This window comes from Ciona intestinalis, chromosome 14 (genome assembly GCF_000224145.3).
Source record: "Ciona intestinalis chromosome 14, KH, whole genome shotgun sequence".
NCBI classification, from domain to species: Eukaryota; Metazoa; Chordata; class Ascidiacea; order Phlebobranchia; family Cionidae; genus Ciona; species Ciona intestinalis.
Window position 1 is genome coordinate 701,359 of NC_020179.2, and position 25,050 is coordinate 726,408.

At 38.5% G+C, this 25,050-nt stretch overlaps 2 protein-coding genes across 3 annotated transcripts; one reads left to right on the plus strand and one right to left on the minus strand.

The window, feature by feature from the left end:
- Positions 1 to 744: 744 nt before the first annotated feature.
- Positions 745 to 20,918, plus strand: LOC104266396. 2 transcript variants are annotated; one of them, XM_026837482.1, is made up of 9 exons: positions 745 to 881; positions 4,706 to 4,764; positions 5,026 to 5,077; positions 5,153 to 7,574; positions 7,633 to 7,694; positions 9,245 to 9,628; positions 9,920 to 10,049; positions 10,452 to 11,146; positions 20,772 to 20,918. In XM_026837482.1, the coding sequence occupies exons 1-8, from the start codon at positions 818 to 820 to the stop codon at positions 11,002 to 11,004; spliced, it is 3,726 nt and encodes a 1,241-aa protein (XP_026693283.1). In that variant the 5' UTR covers positions 745 to 817; the 3' UTR covers positions 11,005 to 11,146; positions 20,772 to 20,918. The 2 variants fall into 2 exon arrangements, with proteins under 2 accessions (XP_026693283.1, XP_009860780.2); XM_009862478.3 differs by lacking the exon at positions 20,772 to 20,918 and adding an exon at positions 16,773 to 16,893.
- Positions 20,623 to 23,434, minus strand: phox2 (homeodomain protein Phox2). Its single transcript, NM_001044364.1, is given in 3 exon segments — positions 20,623 to 20,922; positions 21,927 to 22,138; positions 23,355 to 23,434. Coding segments are annotated over 3 exon segments (465 nt in total). The 5' UTR covers positions 23,416 to 23,434; the 3' UTR covers positions 20,623 to 20,730.
- Positions 23,435 to 25,050: the final 1,616 nt, after the last annotated feature.

Genomic DNA, 25,050 nt, shown 5'->3' on the forward strand with positions numbered 1-25,050 from the left:
TTTTGATGACCAAACTGAATATGACCTCGAAAAGACGCCGCGACTTCATTTATAATAAAAAATCGTAGGTCAAAAAGACGTCGAGTGCCCGCTGGGAAGTGTTTTTCTCAACGACACACGCACATACAACGGTGGCACCATCGAGCTACAAAAGTTACTTCAGATCGTAGCTTGCCTTGCGGTTAAAGAATAAACAAATGATGTTTGGATACTTGTACTCCTAAGGGTATGGTGCTACGAAATACGAAACAGACAAAAAATATGGTATTCATACGTTTGTTTAACTGTTCACCCTCATTGAAAACATATTAACATTACGTTATTATACATACTAAAACTATATTATTACACATTAACGAAATATACGTGATTGTAACCGAATATGTTTTTATTGGCTAAACGAAACATTAGACGCCGCATCAATAATCAAGTTGTAATATTATAATAAAACTATCTGATATAACAAAACAAAATATAAATTAACTTTATTTTTATATACATTAACAAAGGTCAGGTTAAATAAAACAACAGAGAAATGGAAATTAGCAGCAAAACAACAGTCGTAAAACACACTCAGGGTAAAAAAATTGCCAAATAAATTATTGGTGTTAAACCGACAATACAGTATAAAATAATCGTATACTCGTATAGTTCTACATTCGATCCGTTGGGTGGCAGTAAAGTTCAAACGTGCGTGGTCACGCAACCTACGCTTTGTTTGATTATGACATCATAATGAATCAGTTTTTCTCGTTTATCCAGCAGTCTGCTTAGATGTCAGAGCGCGCGCATCAGGTAGCATACGTTAATTGTGATCATGCCGAGAACGAAGCAACGAAAACCAAGGCATATTACTGAGGAAAATGAAACTGCTGATCAAGGTAATATAGAATGTGTAAGTTTTGTTACGGATTATTAATTTCTTATTAAAATTTTAATCGCTTAAAAAATTGATAAAAATTAATTTTAATTTGTTAAAATTGTAAAGAAAATTATGTTTTATAAATTTGATCATATTTTTTAGAGTATTGTTTCCCGTATTTTTATTCGTTTTTTAAATGTCATTTTGTTTGGTCAAAGTGTCGGGGTTATAAAGTCAGTTATGACTTGCATAAGTGGTGGTTATATATCGAATACAGAGTGCTGATACCGCATATATATACCACAAATAAATATTTTAATTAGATAAACGTAACACGGTGGTACAGTGGGGTGGTGGTGTATTGAGATAAGCGTCCTTTTATTTCGCTTAGGCGTGCTTTGCATTGAACGAAGTCGGATACGAAGAAGTTGTAGCTATTTTCCAATGATATCGCATTCTCAGTGACATGCCTTGATCAAGGCTATCGCAACAGAAACCTCTAATTACTGCCAATGATAAACGTAGACTTGAATTCAGGGAGCTCTGCTCTTATTATCGACTTATAAGGCGATCAATTCGTGTCTGATACGACTTACATTTTGTACGAATTGAATTTTCGGAAATTGCCCGCCATTTTTGCTCTATTGAAATTTAATTAATGAAATAAAGTTTATCGGTGCGGCTGCATATGTGCATTGCACAACGAAAGCAGAACGCGCAGGCCAATAATACGGTTAATTTCGGGCGTGTGACGCGTCAAACTTGCATATGCTTCGGTTGGATTAGGGTCATATAATTATCTCATGGATTACATATTGAATGACGCATGCGTTTAACTGATACATCATCAATGCTTGATTAAAGGGCAGCTGTACTGTCGGGTTTATAATGGAGCAGGTGTTTATTTTCAATTGATATCTTAAGCCACATTATTTTTGCCACCACAAAAACAATTGCTTTGTGTTGTGATTTCAATCTCATACGTCAGTTCGGGAGACAGGCGCGTAGGTTGCCTAGACCAGGAATAATTTCCTGCTGTTGCCTGCTTCGTTTTTCCATGTAACCACTGATTCCTTTGTTATACACCGTGGTGTATATTCAGTTTCAAAGAACACCACACGCCGCCTATAACACATTAACGACATGGAAGTGGTATTCCAAATCAGTTTGGCGAAAGGAACCTTATTTGCGGGCTGTGATTCATTAGATATACTTTGGTGGATCGCATTCGTTCAACTATTTCTGCGACACACCATGGTGCAATGGTCGCTGTCACCTACAGTATATATGCACGGGTTCTGCTAGTCTCTGAATCATATTAGCTTGATTCAGTTTTCCGCGCCCCGCGTAACCGTGACTCACGTACAGAAATCCGCCTGCATATAGGGTGTTGCATATATATAGCATATAGTGACAAATACAAAACCATTGCCATTCTATTATAACCTATGATATTGTACTGTGTGGTAGTATGAGATACCGTTAGCGCTTAAATCCCATAATTTCCTGATCTTGTTTTTAACAATTATCAACGCACTTCTACAGTCGCTTGGCTATAGGTTTATATAACTCTGTAAATATTCTTCGTTTAATACCAAATGGGACAAGAAAAGAAAATAAAAACATGTCCTATCTTCCTCCACCCCATAATATATTTATATAGGTATTAACGTTATAGTTTCCACCCTATGCGATTGTAAATGTAGCACCGCGTCGATTAAAACGACTAATTTACTTCTAAAGTTCAAAAGGATTCTCGCTCCACTAGTTCGGGAACTTGGGGCATTAAAATACCTCCCCAGCATATCCAATGTTTATATTCAGAATTCGCGTCGCCGGGTCGAAATAATGGCTCCGTTTTACGCTTTATGATTCGGGGTTCAAAATGTGAATCGTATTCCCCCTTATTGCCCCATTTCGCTGGTTGTTAAACTGAGTTAAAAGCGCCCTGACCGTACTCTCACCCCAGCGAATTAGATCGGTGCCTTTTAGCCACTCTAAACGCAGTTACCCGATACCCATATTTGCCTGCATGGCCAAATACAGGACTTCTCTTCTACGAATGTGTTTGCCCTTGGCCACGACCAGTGTGAAGCAAGCACCCCTAATAGCACCTCGTTGGGTTCTACTTCTATTTAATTTTCTACACTAAACGCACTTTTCTGGTTTGTATTTATTTCCACAACACAGTCAGCGCCCTTTAACTTGTCAGTAAATACACAAGTTTGGTTTTAGCACCCAAGGGGTCTTGCCAGCAGCACCGCGTCGTGAAAGTAATTTCGGTGTTTAGGTACGGATATGACATTTTTGCAGGAGTACATTTGTGTGCGACCGGACATAGTACTGTGGGGTAAGACAGCACCTAAACCCCATATTTCCTGATCGTGTTTTTAAAAATTAACAACGCTGTTTTACATTCGCGGCCATACAGTTATATAATTCTGTAAATATTTTTGTTTACTACTAAATGGAACGACAAAATAGAACGAAGCATATCATCTTACCCCACCCTACCATATGCATTCAATTACAGAACCCGTAGCACATACACAGCACACGCGAACTATAGCAAACTATTAAATTACAATATTTAAGGTTTAACATAAGCGCTACCTCTGCACCGAAACTTGCAATACATTTCTGGTTGAAGTAGGCGGTTCGAATGTTATACGTTTTATATTAAGTTAAAGGGAAATGGGACCTTTTGCTGTGTTCAGATAAAAATATGTTTGGTTTGCCGCAAACCAATTTTATTGATTTATAACTTTAAACAATAGAAACACGGGTTAGTTTGAAATATTTAATACATAGTACTGTGGGATAAGATGGGATACCGTTGGGATGTAAAGCCTATACATGTCCTAAACGTGTTTTTAACAAGAATCGTGTTGCTATTTGGTTATATAATTCTGTGAATTTTCTTTGTTTACTACCAAACGAGACGATAAAAATGCATGAAAACCTTTCCCTTCTTACCCCATTAAAAGCTAAAACACAAAAAGTATTGTGTCAATTATATCTACGTGTATGCGGTTAAATTATTTAAATGCGAAATACTTTGAGGGTATAAGATACCATATAAATATCCTTATTAAGCAAAACCAACGATAAGGGGCATTACATCTAATACATGGTTGTTGCCTAACGTATGTATCCTGCTTTATTACGTCACTTCCTGATTCGCAGTCGGAAATTTATTCCGATATGTTGTTTGTTAATTAGGTATATAGACCCTCCGTTCGATACGAGGTGTCAATACACATATATAGGCTACCGTAGCCCACCGATATAAAAGAAAAAGTGACGCCTCAAATTACCGTTAAAAATGAAACTTTCATTTTAAAATAAAGTCTGGGCGTTAAGATATGTTTGCAGATAAGATTTTACGCTGTGCAAGACTGCCTTGCCGGTATATTACTACAGCTGTAATACGTTTGGGGTGTATATGTTCATGACCGTGTAAAGAGACTTGTATATATAAACAAACGCCGTCAAGTTATCCCTAATTGAAACAAGTGCGTTGTTGGTACCAATGTTCTGATGCGACCTTTTAAGTAAGGTCACTGTTTCGCTTTCTTGTGCCCTGACCAACCTTTTATAATTAGTTCAGCAACTTATTATAAATACATGTAAATGAACGCTGGAATTAATGCATGAAACAGATTAATTAGGCTGCTTTACAAAATGTACCACCCGAATTATGCTGTTCGCATATTCTAGTTATTTACATGATACAATTTCTACTAAAAAATTATTATTTTATAACCCTAAATTTGGTTTTGTAATGTGATACATAGAAAATGTGGGTACCTATATACTAATCGTTTTGTTGTTGTATTCTAGCTCATTTAACAAATATGAAGTCAGATCTGAAAACATCTCATCATTATGAGAATCCAGTTGTAAGTGAACGTTTGTTTTTCAACTAGTAACATTATTAGTTTAGTATTAGTCACGAGTTAATTTGTAGTGTTTCGTGTGTTTAGCAGCCACGCTTTTAGATTGTATACCTGTGGCAAGTTTTTAACGACTGTCGTTTTGCTGCTATAATTCCCTTCTCTTAACTTCGCTAAATTCGTGGCTTTATTCAAAGGTATAACAAAATGTATCTTACGTTTATATACATACAGTTTTAATAAAATATTTGTTTTATATCATTTCAGGACGATTTGGACGTGGGATCTGAAAGTGCCAGCTCGGATCGTGGAAAATATGGTAAACACTCTATCCACCGCTAAATTTAGCACTTTATCTTTACAATCTAACTATATGCGCTTTGAACCTTTGCAGAAATGGGTCAAGACGGCTATAGTAATACCTGCGAAGTGGTCCAAGAAAGTTCAAAAAGCAAAGAGCATTCGGTGGGCGAGAACAATGAAAGTAACACCCCGGAAAAGTTTGGGCAACAAGGGTTGGAGAGAGGTCATGACGCCCAAGCCCGGAAATCCTTCGCTGGCGAAAATGTCATAAATTTATCTCCAGTATCAGAACCGGTAGGTAGTATTGAGGAGAGGGGGGTGTATGGGACAAAAAGTTCACACGACTTTCGTTACAATGGGCTTGGGAGTTCGAGCGCTGTTCCTAGCGGTTTTGCTACAAACTCGAACCAGTACTGGCAGACAATGAAGTATTTACTAGAAAATGGAACTCAGAGTGAATTAGGGAATAGTAACCTTATTAATTTCTGGAGTGCGTGGATGAACAACAGAAATCCGCAAGCTGATCAAATGAATCTCATTAACCAATACTGGTCACAAGTTACTGAGAAATGGAATGCTATGATGAAAGAAAGAGAACAGGACAGGAATCATACCTTAGACATACAAAGCGAAAACCAGGCTAAGGAAATGAAAGAACAACATCGTAAAAGTTCGTCCAACAGTGCCCACAAACCGGACGAAACATCGACAAACGATAATACAGATTTACATGAAGTTGGAATGAAGACAAATAGCGAAGCTACTTCGTCTATTCACGTACCGTCTCCCTTAACAATTCCTGAGAATAAGTTCAACACTTCTTCCATCAGCCCGCAATCTGCACCGGTGCCAGGATTTCTACCACCAAGAATGCAAGAGTATCGGCCCTGGTCCGCCCCTCGTCTCACACAGTTTCCCAGCTTTCAATTTCCGGCACCATCAACCTACGAAACCAAACCAGGATATTCAAACTCAACTGCTCTCCAGGAAAAAGGCAAAACATGCGAAGCTGAAACCGACAACAATCAAACCCACGCTGATAAAACTGAAGAGAAACAGTACGAGTTACCTTACACCTTTAAAGATTTTAAAACAGAGAAACCGCCAACCAAGCCGCCTACAGATACACAACAATGTTCTAACACCACAGCAGAAAACTCAATCACAACCGAGGAACAGAATCGCAGATTTATGGACGAACTCCGGCGACGTTTCACATTCCACCAATCTATTCTACCCGGGCAATTCTCTAACCTGCCTAACAGTCCAATACCTACGTTCTCAGACCTGCACCAATCGCCAAGCAACAAGTCTCCAGTGTTTTACCCGTCACCAACGCTGCCCCCACAATATTACTTAAGATTCCCATCAACCCCAAGTTCCCCTCTAACTGATGCGCGATCTTCGTCAATAAGTTCCGACTCCCCTGGTCTTCAACAATCACCTAAGCTGCCAAATAGCCGCAGATCCCGCACAAGAGGCCCGCCCATTGATAGTGTTCACGCTGCTATAGTGAGGGAAGCCAAGGAACAGTTCAAAGGCTTGGACCCGGAGAACATGTATATTCAATGCCCGATTTGCCAAAAGCGGATTAAACGTTTGTACCATTTCCAGCGGCATATGCGTATCCATACAGGTGAGAAGACGCACCAGTGCCCGTGTTGTCAGTATAAGTCAGTGCGAAAAGACAACCTCAAGTCGCACATGAAAACACACGAGAAGCACACAATAGAAAATGGACGACGAGCAAAGTCAGGATTCCAGAATGTTCGCGAACGTGAATCTGTCAACATGAACGGGATGACTCGAAACTGTGTTCGAAATCGAGCAGCAGGATTTCCACGGCCGCCTAATAAACCGCCAATGCTGTTTAACAGTTCAAATGAGGGCTTGAATTCCTGGAAAGATGGTTTGAATTCGCCAACGATTTCTCACACGTATCCATACTCCTTCTACCCCTTCCAAACAAACCGAGCCATCCCATGGTTGCCCGAAAAGCCGCTGGCGATGGATCCTATTTACAACAGCAATCATTCAGCTTTTAATCTTTTACAACAGAAAACAGTTTCCCCCACTGTAAGCATGGAAGACAGACATTTCAATTATAACAGCCCACATAAACAAGACGCTGATATAAAAAGTCCAATCGGCAGCGAAAACAACAAAAGTCAAAATCAACCGAACTTAAAAGATAATACTTCTACTTTTAGCGATGTGATTTCCCACCCTATGCCGATGAAACGAACCCACGAGTTGGCAAGACTGCTGCAGTCTCCAATCGAACCCGTAACAGCAAAGCGGTTAAAAACAGATCCCGATCAAGACCACATTTCGGCCGAAATTGAGACGGCCGCCAACTCCAACTGCAACAACAACAAAAATGGCCGGACCTTAAACCTGGGCACAGATCTCGGCGGAAAACAAAACGACCAAGCTTTGAGATGCGGACCAGCGGTTCCATATTTCATGAGCCGCTGTGGAGAAAGCGTTGAAAATTATGCAGCAAAACCTTGGTTCGTAAAAATGGATTATTAAATTTTTGTATTATTGTAATTTTTTAAAATTGTTTAGGTTTTCGTCGATAAACAGTTTGTCTCCAACTAATACAAGCAAGCTATCACCCATAGCAAATGGTAAGTTTTGAATTATATAGTATATTGAGATAACATGGGACCTGTTTTTTCTCTTCTCTCGTCCCATTAGGCAGGTAACAAATATATTTATAGAATCATATACCCACAGCCTCGCGACTCTAAAACAGCGTTGTTAATTGTTTAAAACACGATTAGGAAGTATTAGATTTAGGTGCCAACGATATCCCATCTTACCCTACAGTACTATTTTTCAAATTCACATCTGCATATAGGTTCGTCGTCATATATGTTCTCGTATTGCACGACTGCAGCACGCCGCGTGTATTGCATCGCCTGCGGATGTAATTATGACATCATGAATCGAACCTTGAACTTCGTAATAACTTGCTGCAGCCTAAAACGATGAAATCTTTAAACGCTTTCGTTAACACCGCGGCTATAATCCTGTATCTTGGACACGAAAAATCCCGTCATGCGTCACGCTTTTATGCCGCAGTGCAATTAAGCGGTATATTTGAACCGTGTTTTAATTATATTTGGATGTTTATAAAACTTAGCTTTTGCTTTCAATTTTTGCAAGTTCAGTTCGGTTATATAATTAGTAAAATTTGGGTAAATATATGTAATTCGAAAACTAATTTCTAGAAAAAATTGGCGTAAATTTAAAAAAACTGCAACATTTTATTTGTTTTCTTCAATACACACATTAATTTATATGTCAGAATATTTAGTAATTGGTGGTATTAATTCTGTTTGATGCTGCAGATATATATCTAAAATGGCAACTCGTAAGCGGACACGAGGTTTATGAAAAAGACCACCCCTGTTATAACTCCTTAAACTGCCCGCCACGCGAGGATAAATAGGTGTCATTCATTCAATTTTTCTGGTTTAGTGAATATTTAAAAAAAGGTGTGATATAGTTTTACATAATCTGTGAACAATGGCCACGTCTGTGCTTAAACCAGGGACCGTGGTTTTGGTAAACCCAGTACACGTGTATAGTAGCCAATGCAGGCCACGAATAAGGAGCTATAAGTGCTTATAAACCGCGTATACCAGTCGCCGGGTCGAACACCTGAGAAAGAATTTGTCTCACTGGTAATTTGGCGGCTCCTTATTTGCTTCGTGGGAGCATTTAATTGCCGGGACGAGGCAGCGACAAAGCGGGCCATGCAGTTGGCGTTCGCAGCTAAATGTCAATAAACCTTCTTCCAATTAATCCCGCAATAACACGCCGTGTCAGCCGGGTCGTCAGATTCGTGTTAGGACGCTTTCAAGTTTGCTCAACGCCAAATAATCAGCTTAAGACGCTCGGACTTAATGTTTTATCATAAACAAGTAGACAGACTCTGCTCGTGGGCCTCCAATTTAAGGGTTATCGATCAGAGGTTTACTTTAATCCGGCATCGCCCAACGTTTAATTTCCCGGTGACGGGGCAAGATTAAGTTGTTCTTTCTTGATCATCAAAATTACACCGCGACCGCTTAGGAGTGGGCGGCGTTTAAGACGAAGCTATTTAAGTGTGTGATTGCTCTGTGCACTCGAATCACCATTTTCCACTTATGCGAGTATCTTTAATTACCAGACGTTGGTCCTCGGAACAGCTTCGACCCTGCAGAGCCTGAGAACAACAGTTCTGGGAGTGTAGATGTTGCGCAATCCGGAGCCGAGACGTACAGACATCCTTGCTTAAGCCCGGATTCACCTAAAAGTGAATCCCACCACAGGGGCTTAACTAAATCTCCTCCAGTTAAAGGTTGCGTGGCGATTAAAAGCGAATATGAAATCGGGTCTGCGGAGAAGCGAACGAACAACGAAGAGACGAAATCCTTTCACGTAAAGATAGAACCTTCGTCTTTTCGGCACGACCATGACGTCATCGCACACAAACAAATTCAAAATGGAGCCCGTGATCCGAGTGAGATTGACGTCTGTAAGGTCGCTCGTGCCTTCGCCGCATTTTCACCGGGTAATTCTTACACTTCTTGTGACTGGGAGACTAGAATGAATGAATGTAGTTTATTCATCTTAGAGTGGCGGGGAAACGACAGTCATAAGAATGGGTGTTCTGTTTCATGCACCTCGTGCCGGTGATTGCTTTTTGATGTTTTTTTGGTGTCTAAAAATTTAGAAAACTCATAAGTGACAACTGCATTATAGTTGTGGCAATAGCCGTTAGTTACAAATACCAAGCACGCATATAAGCTACAACAACGGTAGCAGCAGACATCGAAATGTGTTTAAATTTTTACTACCACAGAAAACCAAGTGACGAATGAAGATTCCGGAACAAAAGAGCTCACTTGTCGTCTCTGTTCACTTCGTTTCAGCAGCAACGCAGATCTCCAAGCCCACATGACAATAGCACACAAACAAGATGGCTTTTACAAGTAAGTTTCTCCAATACATTATTATCACATCGTAAAGTTAAACCTTTTCTTTATTTCCCACAAAACTGCTGATGGACACCAAAAAAACAACGTTAAACATAATATTTTCGACCGCTAGTGTTTGCGCAAATTCAGGACTTTTCCTGTTTACTCGAAATTAATTACATCCCCCTTAGGCCCTCTCCTTATACGGCATACAATCTCCAAGAATGTGACTCGCTGTCCTTCGAAAAACGTCATCTCTTGTCTATATTTAGCTAATCACAGACGTTCGTTACAGTCTAAATCCTTTTCATCATTTCGAAGCCGAGGCGCGTTCAGTTTAATTGTCGGCTTTGTGGCTTGGTCGCCATTACGTGACGCGCTCTACAATTGCTCGAAATTCACCCGCCTTTTTTCCAGGTGCGACGATTGTAATTACCTGGGCAAAAACTTAAGCAAACTGGTCGAGCACATTCGTATACACACCGGCGAACGACCCTTCAAATGCGACCAATGTAGCTATGCGGCAAAACGCAAGGACAACCTGGCGCAACACAAGGCAGTGCGACACGACAAGAGAAAAACTCGACCAACCGACATATACACGATGATTGAACAAATCGGTTCCAATGGCGTCAAGTCATCTCCAAACTGGGGCGGCGACAAACCAGATCTTCGCAACGACCGAAGAAACAAGCCCTACACAGCGTCTGACGTTCTCTCAACCACCCACCCAATGCTTAACATTGCAACTTCTGTTGCCAACACACCCCTAACTCCCCCATTTTACTCTTACCCGCCCCTACACCCATTGCCCCCTATATTCCAATACCCCTTTTACGCCTCCCACGCAATGCTACACCCCGCCCACATTAACCCCAGCTTAAACCCAGGCGTCGTAGCAAACGGAGATGGACTTTCAAACCCCAACAACTACTCTTTAAAAGTTCGAGCAGCTCTGATTTCCCCGTAACGATTAAACTACAAACTACAAACAATTCCCCGAACGGCCCCAATTTAATCCGCATATTTCGACGACGTCAAGCAAGCCCAACCCACCCACAGCGAAACTTTGAAATTAAAGGGAGTGCAGCAAAGTATTCCTATACACCCAGGTACGTAGATTCCTATAAATTTCATTAACCCGGGCTTATCAGCCGTTTATTGCAGTTCCCGTACATTAAAAACAATTTCGTTCTCGCCAAGCCACAATAAAGCGTTGCCGGCACTTGGCCTTGATTGACATGGTCGCACTTAAAATATCTGGGCCGTTCCGCGAATCGGAGACTTAATTGTTGTTATCTGGTCCGGCGCTTGTCATGCGCAGAGGGTGACGTCCACGTTGTGCTATGCGCTTCAATTCTTTCGTCATTATTATTATTATTATGGCTCCGAAATCGCGGCAAATTCATCCTACAGCCCTGGAATACCAGCGACCGCGCCTGAGGCACTGATTAAGCGACACTGAGCCTCAGAATATGGCCTGGCCATCAAAGTTTGTCCTTTACGTGTTCTGCACACAATAGAACTACCCGCCAACATTATAAGTCGTAAACATACTTCACCCGGTGACAGTTTAACCTTTGCGCTGACAAGCCATCAAGGATCGCCTTTTCATAAACAATCCATATAGTCACAGGTCTATATTGCCGGTAAACTTAATATTAAATCACCAATTTACGGAATTCACTATAAGGCCGATTTTAGATGCGAGTCATTGCAAATTATCAAAAGCATCGGCGACATTTTATAAACAACTCCCATAGTATGCCACTGGCAACACAAACACTTGTACTATATTTAAACAACCGTTTACGTACCGTGATTGAATTGATTACGTTTCTAGGAAAGTTATAAACTAGTAATTAAGGGTGAAATTCTTTTATATAGAGTAGAGTGGGAAAGATGGGACACCTTTACTTTCTATTTTCTCGTCCCATTCAGTAGTAAACAAAAAACATTCAAAGAAATATAAAACCGTATCCTCACGACGTCCATAGACCGTTTTTAATTGTTTAAAACACGATTAGGATATTTGGATATCATGTGCTAAAGGTGTCCCGTCTTTCCCCACTCTACTATATTTTTATCTCACACATAAACGTACATACGAGGTACAGTGGTGTTGTTAACACAAACAAAATCGAAACGATTCGCCAATAATTTGAGACATATACAAACGCAAGGGTATAGAAATGGCCGACACGTCTGCTATAACATATAATATAAATGGTTGCTTAATAAAATTATTTGTCGATACTGTACAAACACTTTCATGGCTTGAGTATTTACTGCAACATTATTTTAGTCGGCGAAGGGTGTCTTGTACACTTCATTTTTTGTTTGTTACCTTATATACAGAAAATATCGTTTATAAACATGAAAATTCGCAGGAAACGGCGGTCGAAAAAACACAGTGTAAAACTCGATAAACATTTTACAAAGGAAACTGCAAAACATAGTTGAATCTATTTGTATAACCATAAAGGAGCGTTCCAACTAAATGTTAAAAGGTGATATTTAAAAATGGGTAACTGACAGTGTAAACTGACCGTTTGTTTATCTCCCCCGGTTCGACCGATAACTCTCATATAGGGACGATCAAACGATCGAATTGCTACTTGGGCAAAATATGAGGCAAACCGTGGGGATAAGAAGGGTCGGCGACCGCTCCGTTTCTTTGTTTCTTTTTTAAACCCATGTTTAACCATCGGACCTCGCAATGATGGCATAGTAAACAATATATCGAACGGGACAACGATGCCACGCATTTATTTACGTGGTGTGCTTTGAAACGACTTGGAAAGTTTAATTTTCGAGCGGTGTCCGATAAGACAACGGCGTAACGGATTCAACCCTTAGCTAACAAATGAAGGTTTGTTTTAGTTCATTCTGTGTGACCGCAAATAAACCAACGCCCTGACGCGTTTCCCTGCTATATACCGGGTATATAGGTCGCTTTAAATGAGCTGAAATTTCCACAGAACGTATCAGACCGCTGTCAGAATCCGCGCAGTGCTGATTAATTGCTTTTAAATACCAACAATATGGTTTTCGTTGTTTCTCCAAGGCATTGTTTACAAATTATTGAACGCAATCAGTATTTCATAAAACGGACGTTTCACACGCGGCATAAACAACGCAATTATATTAACACGTCGTGTTATTATTTAAGCCCACCAAAAGATAATTCCAACCAAAAACATTGCATGTGCTCAAAATTTACGTTTTCAGAGTATTCGATATATTGAAAATCTGAAAATCTGCTCATTTAAATTCCGGTGCAAAAAGTGGAATCCAGTAAAACCGCGACCTCTATACGTTTCGAACTTTGGACGAGCTCAACTAAGTCCGTCCCCAGGCTCAAAACATAGATAAATATCTTTGTTTAGACTTCATATATACGCCCTTATGGCTGTACACACCGATAATTAATAATAAAACCCGTGTGGTTTCGTCTTGATACATAGTGCTAACACATTTCCCAGGGTCGAAGTCAAGTTTATTGGTAATGTGGTCGGCGTCTGCCTGCGAGAGTGCACGTATACGGCTATTATTAAAGCGACTATACATGTTTCGGAAACCCTAGCGATTAGGAGCGTGAAGTGCGATAAAAAGGCCCAGGACCGGCCCTATAATTGCTACCACGTATTATGAAACATGTCAAAACGCTTCCTTTCTAGGAAATGTGATTTTGCAAAACGCCCCAGCGTAATTTACTATCAACAAGCAGTATACGTTGAAATGCATCGGCAAATACACTGGTGGCTAAAAATATGACATTTTATGTTTATTACTGATTACAGAGATTAGCCGCGTTTGGCGTTAAAAACGAAAAAGTCTTGGAAACAAATCGTTCGTGGCCGCGTAATGTTAACTAAACAATAGATGCGTTATTTACACTTCAACTTTTTGGTTATAACGCATAGTAATTAGCTCACGTTTTACGCAATTCGGGATTTCCGCTAAAAATTTATTAAACAATCAACAAAAAGAGAATGCGCCCTTGAGAATCGACATTATTTCTAGCAGAACGGAGTTGCGAGTCATTTTCCATTTGCCCTATAAACCCTATGTGTTTAGAACAACTGAAAGTGAGGTTTCAACCGCTTGATTCTATACTCAACGCCCATTACACGCCCGTTGGTAAATACATGTGCATGTTAGTCAAATATAACGAGCAATTCTCTCAACCCTAACGTTCAAGGCCCACCTGCTGTAGCCTATATAGCACCCATCACTAATTTACTTAGTGCTATTTGGACTCCGGTCGCGGGCTTTTGATTGTTTTAACCTACAATACTTATATCACGTATTTCATGGAGTCTGCAAACATATACAGCCCCTACAGCGCAAACGGTACCATGGGTTTTGTAAAACAAACGAGAAAGAGGTTGCTGGTACCAAGAAACGAGCGTCACATTTGCTATTTGATATTTCGCAATGCTTCGTGTGTATTTATCCACGTTTAATTGCAAAATAAAACATATACTTTGTGTCAAGTGAAAGCGATGATTATACTAGAAACAAAATGGCGAAATTTTACCGAAATTACATTCAAATGTATTTTTGATCGATTTCAATATTAAACTCTGCGGCGCCATCGCTCGGGCATTCCTCCACGAGTGCATTGGGAGCACATCGCAAACTCATTTCACTTTAAAGCGTTTATTTGGGGTATAAACCAACGACTAACACCGGAACAAACTACTGCATCATATATTATACAAAAAGTTTCAATAGCGTCAAAATATTTAAAGATTTTCTCGCTAGTGGGGATTGCCTAAGCGAGGCGACAACCTTTCGCTGCTACCTTTTCGTGAACCAAGCAGACTCAAAGCTAGTGGCAACCCTAGACCGCCACAATTTAATTACACCCCCTTATTTCGTAGAACCTTATCGTCGACGTGTGAGGTAGCCGAGTGTTCACTGACGAAAATTTTATGAGTTCTTAGAACACTGCACCCGTTTGCGAACCGAGTACACGCATCTTTCTGCTCGTTAGACTACGATAAGAGTTAATCAAAACCACACTTGTTGTTACGAGCACGCTGTGCTTTACCGCTGCTTTAGTGCAAAAGTCAGACGGGGGTAAAATAAACGATCCAATTTGAAAACCGTTTCAGAAGTAACCGACAGATCTTTTGTAAATTGAAAAATCGCAAACACGCTTAGTCGGCACTTCGGTAACCATTGTACATTGAAATAATGCGTCTGCTTGTAGGGAATTCCACATTCTGTAATCATTGCATTCCGGCGCTTATAAATTACGAACCGCGCGCGTCTTAATCTAAATTGCGACGTTTCTCGCTTTAGTCCCATTTACCACGTTAGTTTTCTTGTGTTGCTTTGCTAGTTGTACAGTAGCTAAGTTAGTATATACATATATGGTTTAGTTAGTGTGTGTATTTATAGTTAGGTGAGTATGCGTTTAGTTTGTCTATATTTACCATTAACCGTTTGTTTTTACGTAGGCTACTGTTAAACTATGTAGGTGTATGAAAAGTTAGTTTAAGCTTTATTTAATAAATTAGTAACTGCTGATTGTTTTAGCGCTGTAGTTAACGTTCTCACTCGAACGTTCGCTAAAACTAACTTTATCGGAGTATTTGCGAAATTTTTCTAAATATTCATAAAAAATAACTTTTAAAAATAATTTAAAGAAAGTCTTCGTATTATAAAGCGACATTTTTTGGGCGGAAAACTGTAAAGGAATGCATTTCTGAATGTAGGACATATATAGGCGTTTCAGCAGTAATGCAGAGTGTTTATATTCCGTTAATGTTTGAGGTTTCGCCTATCTTTGCATACGTTGCACGACGCCCATTATTTGTCTGATAACAGCCCGTTTTGCAGTGGGGTAAAACGGGTGGCTGGCGGGATTAGATCGGTCGGATTAATGTTAAATGCGGCTGCGAACGTGTTTGGGGGATAAGCCGACCACTGAGTCACGACCTAAAACTTCCCCAGCGTTACTTCAGAGAAACATGGACGTACATAGATTTAAAATAGCGGCCTTGTCGAATATTAATCCGGTTTTAAAGCGCTTTTATCAAGAGAGACGGTTTAAGGAATTATGTTATTGTTTAGGGCATCGCCTCATGCTAAGCAAACACTCTAATCAGATAAATCTCCGAAATCCATTATAATGTATTCTCTACAAGCTTAATTGTAAGCGGCTCACTACTGGCATTGGTAGCCGTCAATTGCACGTTTTTCGTGTGTTTATTATGCTATGATAAGTCCGAATGTAGAATCCACAATTCCCTTTGCGATGTACCGGAAACATCCCAAATGGTGACCGAAGCGATCAAAGTTACGTCACGAACAGGCAATCGGAACGTCACAATAGCGTTGCGCGGAAGCAATATTTGACAAATTCAAATAACTTGATCGAGCTCCAAAAATCGGCGGTCGCCCTTCCCGAAATGGCGAACTTTATCCTTCAAATGCCGCATTGTGACGTCAGGGAGTGTCATAACCTCGGCAAGGCGGGCCGTTTTAGGGTGGCAATGACGTAGCGAGCCGGAGCTTATTCGTCGGTTTTATTTGTGTTTTGACCGCAATTTCTGCACCTAGCCCACTGAACCCATGTAGACATTGACGTGTATACGAACACTGAGCTATTTATATAACTCCCTCTCTCATGTTTCGTTCCATGTTTTCAATTTATTCTATTTCTCCTTGCATACGTCAATCCCCTACACAAACAAACATTTATAAAAAAAAACTATTTTCCAGGTCTTCGTTTCGCTGCAGTCGACCACGATCGGATTCTCTGCCGCAAGGTGCGCTAGAGAGCCAATACTCACATTTACGCGCCTTTTTTTTCGCCCAAACTTTCTGTAAATTGTATTTTTAACATTTTACTGACATCACCTGTTCTTATAGTTCCATAACATACTATTATTATCATTACACGCACACATTCCAATCTGCACATTTCCTCGTCTGTTCCCTTACTGTCGTTATTCTGTAATTCGTTTATATTTTGTCCGTATCTGCTTGGGTCTTATAATAAACGCATTCCAAAAAAATGACTTTTTTATTTTTTTATTTTAATATTTTTCGTAAACGTCTCGCCTTATCGTTTATACGAATAATAATAGGCTAAAAGGAGCTGTATACATTTTTATGCAGTTTGCTAAATTAATATACAGTACAATAAATAATGGTATTGCGCCAACACATTATAACAACGAATAAAAAGAGTTCATAGCGTCGCTCTATGCGTATCCACTTTGTATTAACTAGAAAAAAAACGCGTTTAAATCGACATGAAAATATAAAGGATTTTAATTAAGTGTACTGAAACAACACGCCGAAGACATTTAGACACGCCGCAATCGAGCTTGGGTAATATACTGAAGAAGTACATTTATTTGTTAAACTTTTTTTGTGTTTAAAAAGATAGGAAATAAAACAGTATGTGTTTTGAAAATCTTATACTTAATTCTTAAAATCAATAAAACAGTAGCGGGTAGCCTATATAAAGGCTACATATGTTTCTCCTTTCTTCTTGTCCAAATATCAAAGCAGACATCGTTTTCTTTTGTCCCACTGTGTCTATCAGTAAGCGAAAGTTCAAGCTTTGATTTCAAAATATCCACGCAACGCTGTGGAGTGATACCTTGTACCATGTACGTAGAAACACCAACGCTCTGGTTTTGTGGTCCCATCTTTTAACAGTAGCTTTAGAATCCAAACTATACACAATACACCTTAACTAAAATAGTTTAACTTATGTATACAATATATATATAAAAGTGGAAAAAATGAGACACCCTTTAATTTTATTTTCTTATCTCATTTAGTAGTAAACAAAGAACATAAACAAATTACAAAACCGTATCCCCACAACTCCAATAAACCGATGTTAATTTTTTTAAACACAATTAGGATATTTGGATATTTTGTGCTAAAGGTGTCCCGTCTTCCCCACAGCACCACATAAAGAATTGCTTTGCATTATAATATAAGTCATACATGCAAATCTGTTTTTGTTTTCTTAGCAGTATTAATATACAACTATGTTAGTATATGTAAACACGCTGTACCTATATATATATGGACCACATACTATATACAGCATATAAGGTATATGCCTTTGTATATTGCCCTGTGCGTATTTCAAAGTATTAAAAGAACGTAATTCAAGCAACAACATAAAAATGTAATGCACGTTTTCCAGTACAACAGCATAGGCGACGAAAATTGCAGGCGGTAAAAAACAACGGTCATGAGTTTTAGAGAATATTTCGACACGAAACGGTTCATATACGTCAATGCATTAAATGATTAAAACGGATTAGAAGCAAATAAAGGCAGTGAAAGGCTGCACATATATCAGCTCGTTCACATTCACTATAAATGTCACATGTTTTATTAAACAGACATGTCGTGGTAGGATAAGATTTGTCGGCTTTTTAAAAATAAAAGGAAAGTTTGTGAAAATCACAGGTGTTTTTAATTACAATAACATTTAATGGTTTATGTTTAAAAAGTTTAAATCGTGTTCGTTTGTTATAATAACAGTACTTAATCAAAACGCAGCGTTATTACTTGGCTTAAGGTCGTTGTGTATTTCAGTATTTGTTTATATCTTGTATATTTAGGTTTATTTGTGATTATTGTATGGCCTATAGCTGCTATATTTACTGCAAGTGTTATCATAGAATGTCTTCAGTTTAACTTATGGCTCTGGTTAATTGTCGCAGAGCAAGAGCCAGAGTTAATTGGACTCTGATCCAGAAACATATTTCTGCTCTGTTTGTTCCCGACTCCGTTGGTGAACGATTTGTCGAATCCACCGTTAGGCCCCGGCAGTGGATTCATTCTCATTACGCTGCTTTGGTATGACGTAGTAGTTGACGTCACGGGGGATGATGACGTCATCAAAACTGCCGCAGCGGCGACAGTAGAGCACCCGGGTGTGTTACGCGTTAGAACGGATAGGACATCGGCGAAAGGAGTCGTATTTAGCGGGGTGGCAACGTTGTTACCCCCACCGGATAGGAACCAAGACACCGATGATGAAGTGTTGTGCTGTGATCGGTTGTGACCTGTATAGTCAAAGGAATTGGTGCAATGTCAAACAAATCCGTCCAAATTTATAAAAGAATTTTATTTATCCTCGCGTAACGGGGTATCGACACTTGTTACTACACGGATGTTCTGTTTCATACACCTCGTACTCGTTTACGAGTTGCCACTCATGTAACTTTGTGGTTGAAAAGTTTTGATAAATTTTGATTTTTTTGTCTCTTTTTCGTTAAAGTGTTTTTTTGTTAAAATTGTCTAAAACCCATAATGGTAGCAGCACCGAGCTTCGAACCCTTAACTTTATAGGTACCTTGCATGAACTGTTGATTGCTGTTATAACTTGATCCTGATTGTCCATGGTTTGGTAACATCAAAGATTGGATTGGTTTACCGCGAAAACCGGGCGGTGACGTCATTTCTGACGTATTATGATGGGATTGATGCGTGGTGACGTCATCAGATAGCAAACCGGAATTTTCGGTTATGTTTTCGTTTCGAACAGGAGTGCTAATTTGTTTTTTACCTGTTGTATATTATATAAATAGGAATGAGTGTTATAGTTATAATTCATTGGAGGGCATATTTAGAAGTTATAACACGGGTGTTTTGTTTCATACACCTCGTGCCGTCTTACAAGTTACCACGTGTGTAACTATTTAGATGTTTTTTGCATGATTAACAATCTGGACAACCCATTAGTGACCGCCAAGTTGAAACAATTGCCGTTAAGTGTTACGTGTCTTGCCTAAGGAAAGTCACAGCATCGCAAGTTATATATTAATTTATTTCACAACGAAGCTGTCCCTTATAAAAATAAAAAAGTATTAATTAAACAAGATAATTTGTAGTTTAAGATATCTCTAAACCCACATAATAAAGACAAAAGTGGAAAAACGTACCGACTATGCTTGCGAGCTCTGCAGCGCTACCTAGCAGTGAGTTTTTAAGGGCCATGACGTCATCCTGACTTGAATGATGATCTTGGTTTGTTTCTTCCATCATTGCTCCACTGCTTACTGAGCTAATAGCTGGATATAATAGAACATGTCATTTAGTATTGTAGGAATGAAAGAGTATATTTAGGTATATCAGTATAATGTTGGTGTTTTATGAATATTAGTTTTTAAAAATCACCCACAAAGTAACATACGTGGCAACTTGTAAGCTGGCACAAGGTGTATGAAACAGAACATCCGTTTTTGACGGCTGTCGTTTTCCTGCCACGCGAGGATAAACCAAGTTACATATACATACATAAATTTTTCCCCTCTATTGTGTTATGTTATTTATATGCTCTGGTGCATTCAAAAACCACCATGCGTTACGAAACCGCCATTATTTCATTTCCGTTTGTTTACTGCAAAGCTAAGATCAATGTAGCTATTTTTATTTGTGTGCAGCAGAATAAGCTGTTGGAAAGTGTTAGAGGTTGATTGTTAGGGGATTAGTGGTTATGGGGGTTAGTAGTGGTAATGATAACTACAGCGTTTACGTCATTGGGCAAGCCAGTTAGCGGAAATTGCTCCAACGAAGTAGTCTCGTCGGAATCGTCAGATAACCATTAAGAAAACCAATCACAAACTTACATACGTGGTAACTCATAAGCTGGCATGAGGTGTATGGAACATAATACCTGTGTTATAACGTCATGAATTCATTAAACTATACATCTCTTGCTCTTACCTATATCTTCCATAGGACTTGCGGAACTTATCATATTTTCCGAGTTGTTTATGGACGAGATATTGTTGGGAGAAGAAGGGGAACTCCCAGGAGAATGTATGGGTTGAGGTTGTTGTTTTGCTCGCTCCATTTTTCGCCATTTTGCTCGACGATTTTGAAACCAAACCTAGAATTGATGTGTGGGTATTATAGACTGAGGTAAGACGTATATTAATGTATGAAAACATCGTATTCGTGTTTTTAAGAATTAACAACGTATTTTACAGTTGTGACAATACAATATACGGTTATATAAAACAAACATCGTCGGCTTTAAAATGCGGTTTTATCTTTTTTTTGTTTAAAAAGGATAATTTTTTTATAAAGAATTTGGTAAAATGGCAAAACAGCAACATTATTTAAATTTATTTTTTATACCTAATTGCCCTTTTCTTGTATGCGCAAAATTTTGGGCGCAAAAATGTATTCTATAAGTATGTGGGTAGTGATATACGAATCGTTTTACACATAAAGATTACCAGCAATAGCCAAAAAATCCGTACTAATTTACCCGAAAGCAATTTGAAACAGCTTGTACGTTCCAGGGGGTAATAATTAATTTATAAAACCGTGAAAAATCATTTCCCTGAAAGCTTGTAAACCACACAGTTTGGGTACGTCACTGTTATATTAGGAAGCAATTTTATTCTCAGTTTCTACGTAGACTATCGATCCGGTTTCGACAAGGATAAGCAATTACCTTCGATTAAATTAGGGCGACATCAAGTGTTTGTTAATCGGCTCTGGCCATTTTTTGGTTACTATATCTTGAATTCATTTTACGCTTAAATTAATAACATATCAATTAGGTATGTGGTAATATTTCATTCTATATAGGTAATTCAATAGATCTTGTATTTTGTGTAATTTATTATATCTGTTTTACGTTTATTACCACATTGTTTTGATGGAAAAATCAAATAAAAAATTACCAGGTATTAAAATTGCTGTTTTCTTGCACTAGAATTAAGCATTTTTTAAATGTGTAACGAAAAAACTGCATAAGATAGAAAATGATATACGCGAAATAAACAGTTCAGAACTATTGGTAATATTGTATGTCGCAACAGTTAGACAACACCAATAAATCGTTCGTTTACACAAATCGCGTTATTTCAATACAACTGTTACCTGCACTCTGGCTTCAGTGAGATCAATTTTTAGCGCAAGTTCTTCTCTTGTATAAATATCCGGGTAATGAGTTTCGGCGAAAACTTTTTCAAGCTCTTTTAACTGGGAGCTTGTGAACGTAGTCCGGATGCGACGTTGCTTCCTCCTTTCGTGGAGTCCTCCGTATCCCCCGGTGTGTTGATGGGCCGTCTCGGTGAAGAACTTACAAGGTACTGTGAGAAAAGAAGTTTAGACGACGCTTTGGCGCAGTGGGTTTTATCGTATGCTTCTTCTAGCCCAGGTGCAATGGGTTCAAGGCTCGACGCTGCTACCGTTGTGGCCGCGTGTGCCTTTGCGCGAGTCAAACTAAGTTATGAACGTGATAAGTGGTAAGCGGGGGGAGGTGTGTGAAACAGACTAACCGAATTGTAATGACTAGCTGTCGTTGCCCTTATAAAATACATTAATTCAGCAAATTTAACATTAATTTTTATTTATTTTTAAATCCACGTGGATCATTTCTAACGGTGTTGACTTATTTAATTTATTTCATAAATTGCGTTTTATTATTAACAAACCTGTTTTTTCTTTATGTTTTTACATATATCGCTATAGGGGTACAACAATGACTTGATTTAAAAAATAAATACTAGAATATGTAAGTTATGCCAATTAAATACGTGTGCTATAAAATACATATTTACAAAAATTAACTTCTTTTTATTGAATTTCTAGGTAAATTAGCCTTTTTTTCGTTCTCCTATTAAAACCCATATATCTCGCAGGTGTGTGATTATTTATTCTCGTTAAAATGGCGACAAGCTCGTAAATCCTGTATCAACCGACCGCAGTAATATTTATTGTTACCAGGTTTCCTATCTTTAACATGATCTACATATACTAGATACCACGCCATGTGTTTAGTAGCGTAAGATCACCTCGCGCGTATCAATCATCGTTAAACTGACAGCATAAGTGTGTCTATGCTTACTATAAGCTTGAAACTCCCTTTCTAAGTTTCGTACACATTTGTATGCGCTTCACCAACGTTTTAACGATTTAGGTGACCCATAGTATTTTATAAAATTATGCTAAAAAAATAGCTAAAGTTTTAACATGCAGCTGTCCAGTGGGTAATAGTCATATAGTAGGTTGGAAGAAGATGGGACACTTTTAGCACAGAATATCCAAATACCCTGATTGTGTTTTAAACGAGTAACAACGATCTATATAGTCGTGAGCATACGGTTTTATAATTATTGGAATTTTCTTTGTTTACTGTCAAATGTGACGAGAAAATAGAATGAATGGATGTCTAATCTTCTCCCACCCTACTATAATAAAACACGCCTGTTGCTTTTATATACCAGGCAAATTACTATACAAAAAAAAACTATTATAAATTATAAAATCCATTTAAAATAGGGTATAATTGACTGCTTTATTCACCTGAAGAATATGGCGACTGATCCCTTAAGCTGTTGAGGCCGTACGCGGCCGCTGTAGGCATCGGTGGCTGGCAGTTTCCGCCACCAAAACTGGAGTTCCGGATCGGGACTGTCGGTGTATAAGCTGACGCGAAGTTGCTCTGAGAGGACTGCACATAATGTTATTGAATTTTATTATATAAATAACTCGGATTTAAAATTACCGTTAGCTTAACAGCATTTACAGACATTATTGTTTGGATTATAAGAATATGCGAAGATGCCAATGAATAAAAATGTTAAATTGAAATTGAAAAATAAAATAAAACGAATGTTGCAAGCTTAACTCTTCAGATTTAGATAATAAACTTATTGTAAGGTGGGGTAAGATGGGACGTGTTTTACTTTCTCTTTCTGGTTCTATTTAGTAGTAAACAAAGAACAATTACAAAATTATATAACCGTGGCCCTGCGGCTCTAAAAGCGGGTTGTTATTTGTTTAAAACAGGAACAAGTAATATGGGATTTTAAGTGCTAACGATATCCCATCTTACCCCACAGCACTATAAAGCAATTTTACAAGATCAAAAATATTTCGAATTTCTCAGAAATTAATATATTTTTAGATCATGCGTGGTAAAACAATGCACCACAAACCTGGGCGTGGGCGCATGAGTTAAAGTCCCCATATGGAGTAGTAACGTAAGGCTGGTGTGGATCGTTATTAGCTGCCGCAGCTACCATACAGGCAGTCGTGTCATAATTTGTGCCAACCCCTAAATACGCAGGGTAGTCCATCGTTATGTTTTTTTTTTTTTCAACTGTAAAAAAAAGGTTTTATTTTGATTTTTATAATTTTTTTTACATGGATAGGTTGGTTAGCAAATAGTGTTAAAAATTATCTTTAAAAAATGATTTCTGCCTGGGGCAATTCTCCCTTAAGTTTTGAACTTAATTTGTTTTGCTTTAATAATCACTTTATTTCGGCGTTTAGGCCACTACTGTCGCTTTCCAGGTTCTATAATCTAATCCTTGTTAGCCATACAAATGCAATAGAGACGCTGCTTTCGGAAAACGAAATTATTTGTTTATTACGTTAGCCGATCTATCGAAACAGCATGAGCGAAAATTTGTTGAAAATCTAACTTATCTAATATAAGTGCTGAGACAGATTGTCTGTAACTTTCCAATCATAACTGCATAATCGCAAAATCCAATTTTGCACCTAAACTGCATTAGGCCACAGCAATGACTCGACGCTTTAGCTCTGTCTTCCCAATAACGTTAGCTTTCCCGATATAAAGTCAATTGGCCTTTCCCCTTTTTTCCCACCAATGATTCGCCTCGGGTCGGAACCCTGGCACGCGTTATGATCAAATTGGATTAAAATCCGGCCGGCAAAAGCAACGGTACCGCAAAATATGTTTGCAGATTCTTTCTTTAACACATAAACGTTTACACATTTATATCTCGAAATGTATTGGATTTAATTTAAATCATCGTTTTTTATACCAAAAATCTATAAAGCTACTCAAAATGTTAAAAACACCGTAATATAGCCTACGTTTTTTTGAATGTATGAAGATATTCCAAAGCATAAGGAATTATTTTTGTTTAGAAATACTTAGTTAGTTTTGATTAATATAGTTTAAAACCGTCGATTTCGTTACTTAAAGAGTTTTGTTAATTTATTTAAAACATTACAAAATGTTGCATAA